The 5,000-nt window shown below is 49.6% G+C and overlaps 2 protein-coding genes across 4 annotated transcripts in view; both read left to right on the top strand.

Annotated features, from left to right (window-relative positions):
• stam2 (signal transducing adaptor molecule (SH3 domain and ITAM motif) 2) overlaps positions 1-628 on the top strand; it is a 7,785-nt gene extending 7,157 nt beyond the window's left edge. Inside the window, exon 14 of the mRNA XM_086147582.1 lies at positions 1-628. This exon is cut by the window's left edge and continues 538 nt beyond it. The gene's annotated coding sequence lies outside the window, so the exon portion shown is untranslated.
• A 629-nt stretch (positions 629-1,257) lies between these two features.
• The window catches only part of cacnb4a (calcium channel, voltage-dependent, beta 4a subunit), a 13,741-nt gene continuing 9,998 nt past the window's right edge, over positions 1,258-5,000 (top strand). For all 3 annotated transcript variants that reach the window (XR_015106243.1, XM_086147584.1, XM_086147585.1), the window contains exons 1-2: positions 1,258-1,424; positions 2,521-2,604. Coding sequence is in view for 2 of the 3 variants with exons in the window: in XM_086147584.1 (XP_086003710.1) it covers positions 1,380-1,424; positions 2,521-2,604 (129 nt within the window). In the remaining variant the exon portion in view is untranslated. The remainder of the gene's footprint in view (positions 1,425-2,520; positions 2,605-5,000) is intronic.

Raw genomic sequence — 5,000 nt, forward strand, 5'->3', positions numbered from 1 at the left:
AGGGCTGTTGCCGTGGGCAACGGGGGGGGGGAGAGGAGGCGGAGCCACCCGACGGGACGGTCCGTCATCACGCCAGTTCATCACGACCCGAGGAGACGCCGGATGTCCGAGAAGATCGTCCACGATGTTCTTCACCAAGGCCTGACCTCCTGGACATATTTAAAATACATCTGTGTGTGTGTGTGTGTGTGTGTGTGTGTGTGTGTGTGTCTGTGTGTGTGTCAGAAGGGTAGGGTCCCCCCCTCCCCCATGGCGGCCATCTTGGCTGCCCAATCGCTCGAAGCTCTGCCCCCCCCCCTCAGAGACTCCCACCTTTTATGCAAGTGCACGTCACCCCCCCGTCACGTGCACAGCCTCCAGCAGAGATGAGATATAGATGAGAATACTGCGTGTCATTTTTAAATCGAATGTTTGTGCGTTTTCAGCCTGCGTCCCTGGAGATGAAGGCTGCGCTGCCCCCTGGTGGCCAGGAGGTCTGCGTGCAGGTCGGGGGGGTCATGTACAAATCTGTATATTTAAAAAAAAAGAGAAAACAAACGTCCTCCATCCTGTATTTTAAACGAGGAACTGTTTTTTTTTTTTTGTAACCGAGAAGGAATGATGTTTGAATACAGATGAGAAGACAGTGCCTCCTCTTCTTCTTCTTCTTCTTCTTCTCCATGTCCTCCAGATAACTGATCACACCAGGTTAAATATAGTCACCGGCGGCCTAATTATCTCCTCGTCTCGACGACCGGCCCATAATGTCGTCATCCGACGACGGAAACCATCTTTTATTCATGCCGCTCTCCAGGTTTTCTTCTTTTGCGAGCGTCCCGGAGCTCCGGCGGGAGAATTACAATTAATTACCATTCTGTAATGACCTCGCTGGTGGGGAAGTCCACCAGAGGGACGGCGGCCACTCAGGAGAAGTAGGAAAGTAAATAAAAGTAGGAAGGTAAGACGCTCCTGAGCATTGATTCATTGATCGGTTCCTGATCTGCAGCGCTTGGACCATCAGGTCTTCTCTGGACCAGGAGGAACCCGAACCTCCTGAAGGCTCCAGAAGATGATCGGATGGAGGTGAAGCGGTGCTGCGTTCACGGACCGCCGGTCGGTGTCGGACATTTCCGTGACGCTGAATTCCGGATGTTCCGCGTCCGGTCCTGAACGCAGCGGCGGCGGTTCCGGTGCGGGCGGGGCTCCCGCGTTATAAACGGGGAGCTCCCGGTCCGACGCGCACACGCCCGCGTCCTCCTCCCGTGCACGTCTCTCCTCCTCCTCCTCCTCCTCCTCCTCCGCGCCCCGCCGGAGCCACGGAGGCCGAGCCGGAGGCGCCGGCGGCCCGCAGGAGCGGCGCCGTGCGGCCGCCGCCGCCCTGGACCGACGAGCTGGCGGACATGTCCGCGCACATCTACGCACGGAACGGGGCCGCGGACGGACAGGTGGGAGCAACATCTCAACATCTTCATCATCTTCATCATCCATCCACCGCTCCTTCTCCTCACCTTCTTCTCCTCCGTATTCTTCATTCCTCTCTTCTTCTTCATCCACCTCCCGTTCACCCTCCTCTCTTCTCCTCTTCATCATCTTCATCCTCCTCTTCTTCATCATCTTCTTCTTCTTCATCATCATCATCATCATCATCATCATCATCATCATCATCATCATCATCATCATCATCATCATCATCATCATCATCATCATCTTCTTCTTCTTCCTCAGCAAACAGTCTGTAGCTTCACAGAAGCAGGTGAACGTGTTCAGAAGAACTTTTATTTGAGTCAAAAAATGCGTGTCCTCCTACTTCCGGTGCGTTCTACCTCACCTTCTGCTCCATGCAGGTGTGTGTGTGTGTGTGTGTGTGTGTGTGTGTGTGTGTGTGTGTGTGTGTGTGTGTGTGTGTGTGTGTGTGTGTGTGTGTGTGTGTGTGTGTGTGTGTGGAGAAGGGCCAAGGACAGGCTTTGGAGGAACAGAAGGACAAAAATAATCACAGCAGGAAGCCATGATGAAGATGTGGATGAAACTTCTGAGGAACGAGGGTTCATTATTTACACAGATGGAGGTGTGTGTGTGTGTGTGTGTGTGTGTGTGTGTGTGTGTGTGTGTGTGTGTGTGTGTGTGTGTGTGTGTGTGTGTGTGTGTGTCCTGCCAGCGTTCCCTCAGAGTTATTTCGGGAAGCTCCACGGATCCACGGTTTCTGCAGACACTTTGGTTGCTTCCTCCTCAGAGGTAGAAGGAGCTCCAGGTCTGGTCCTGGGGCCCTGAGGAGACCCCGCATGAAGGTCTGGACCAGACCCACCTCCACCCTGGAGGGATGGGGGGGGTAGAGGGAATGATAGGACCATGAAACATCTGGTGGAGCTTCACATACTGCTGATGCTCGGCCAGGATGGAGGAACCTGAGGACCTCCTCAGTGGTCCAGGTGTCTGAGGGACCTCAGTCCTCCGAGATGAAGGCCACACCAGGAGAACAGCTCCCACCTTCTTGAGGAAGAAGGTGATGGAGGTTGACGCCAGTGTTGTTGTGGTCTCCTCCAGGGGAGCCGAGGAACCTTCTCCAGACGCAGCCGCCTGAAGAGGTCGGACGGGAGCACCACGTCCACCAGCTTCATCCTCAGACAGGTAGGACTTCTACCCCGTTAGCCCTGAGCTACATCCCGTACCTCGCAAGATGGCCGCCGGGTCAGGTGGCCCAATGGGGCGAGGGGGGCGGGGCTTATGAGATTGATCTAAACGGGTCGCCGCCGCCAAAACAAAAGGACGCACATCCAGGTAACGAGGCGCCGGGGGAGCGTCCTCCAATCAGGACGCTCAGACCCCGGCCTGCGCCTCATCCATCACCGCCACAAGCCCCGCCCCCTCTGAGAAGCGTCCAATCGGCTGTCGGAGGGCGTTCTCGCCGCCGCCGCCAGGAAAAGTCACATGACGAGTTGTCAGCGCCGCTGGGAGGGACGAGCGGATGCTTTATACACACTCAGGGACGGGTCAGTGAGGGTGTGTGTGCAAGACAAACATACACACTACACACACACACATGTGTGTGTGAGCACATGCAATATTAATACTGTACTATGTGTGTGTGCGTGTCATTTTTTTGTGCACACACACACACATAGATTCAGAAGGTGTTCATATAAGGATTGTCACATAGCATAATTAGAGTGTGTGTGTGTGTGTGTGTGTGTGTGTGTGTGTGTGTGTGTGTGTGTGTGTGAGCTCGGCGTCATGCAAAGATGGAGGTGTGACGGAGGGGGGGGCAGCGGGAAGAGGAGGATGGAGGAAAAACGGTGACACACACACACACACACACACACACACACACACACACAGGTGAGAGGAGGAGCTGTGCAGCCCCTCTTTGATGTCTCCTGGGGGTAACCATGGTAACGGCTGCCCGACATCAAGCAGAGTGAAGCCCAGATGGTCGAGGAGCAGGGAAGTCCTCTTCATCTTCATCTTCATCTTCATCTTCTTCATTTCCACCCTCCCGGCTGCAGTTCCACCTGTGGCCAGCAGGGGGCGCACTGCTCCTTCTCCTGCAGCAGGTCAGTGAGTGGCTAACAAGAGTAAACAGGAAGTAAACAGGAAGTAAACAGGAAGTGTTGATGATGCAGAGGAGTGTGTTCCTCCTCAGGGGTGGAGAGGAGCTTCTCCTCCTGCTTCCACCACCTCCAAATACCCGAATATCCAGTAGTATTTGAAAGGTACAACAGTAGTACTTCACGTCTCCGCCTCCTTCTTGTCCATGAGTACTATTTATATATAATCAGTACACATACTTGTCACCCCCTTCTCTATTTCTGTCCAACCCCATCTGCTCGCCATTCCTAAGATCTTGCTGGGTTCCTCTGTGAGGACCTTCTTGGGACACTTGGAGGAGGTGTGGAGCGACAGAGGTTATAATGCAGTAATAACATGTAGTAACAGATTGATAATGCAGTAATAACATGTAGTAACAGAGTGATAATGCAGTAATAACATGTAGTAACAGTGATAATGCAGTAATAACATGTAGTAATTGAGTGATAATGCAGTAATAACATGTAGTAACAGAGTTATAATGCAGTAATAACATGTAGTAATCGAGTGATAATGCAGTAATAACATGTAGTAACAGTGATAATGCAGTAATAACATGTAGTAACAGAGTGATAATGCAGTAATAACATGTAGTAACAGAGTGATAATGCAGTAATAACATGTAGTAATTGAGTGATAATGCAGTAATAACATGTAGTAACAGAGTGATAATGCAGTAATAACATGTAGTAACAGTGATAATGCAGTAATAACATGTAGTAACAGTGATAATGCAGTAATAACATGTAGTAACAGAGTGATAATGCAGTAATAACATGTAGTAACAGTGATAATGCAGTAATAACATGTAGTAACAGTGATAATGCAGTAATAACATGTAGTAACAGTGATAATGCAGTAATAACATGTAGTAACATACCGATAATGCAGTAATAACATGTAATAACATACCGATAATGCAGTAATAACATGTAGTAACATACCGATAATGCAGTAATAACACAGTACTACAGATGTCATCATCGGTAACATAAAGGCAGTAAAGCAGTACTCGCCAAGTTACTATCGCAGTAATAGTGATGGTACTAACAGGGTACTAGTGGATTAGTAATGCAGTACTAAGGATGTAACCAACACAGTATTGGTTGTATTCCTAACGCAGTACTAGCGACGATATGAACGCAGTAATAACAATGTTATCAACTCAGTAGTACTTTTGTTACTAACAGAATACTAGAGATGATATGAACGTGGTACTTGAGATGTTACTGATGTAGTACTTGAGACATTATTGACGCAGTAGTACAGATGTTACTAATGCAGTATCAGAGATGTTTCTATCAGTACTTGAGATGTTACTAATGTAGTACTTGAGATGTTACTGACGCAGTACTAGAGATGTTACTAATGCAGTATTAGAGATGTTACTGATGTAGTACTATAGATGTTACTAACGCAGTAGTACAGAAGTTACTAAG

The sequence above is a fragment of the Fistularia commersonii genome, chromosome 6 (assembly GCF_037954325.1).
Source record: "Fistularia commersonii isolate RoL2024-O1a breed Wild chromosome 6, RoL_Fcom_v1.0, whole genome shotgun sequence".
NCBI classification, from domain to species: Eukaryota; Metazoa; Chordata; class Actinopteri; order Syngnathiformes; family Fistulariidae; genus Fistularia; species Fistularia commersonii.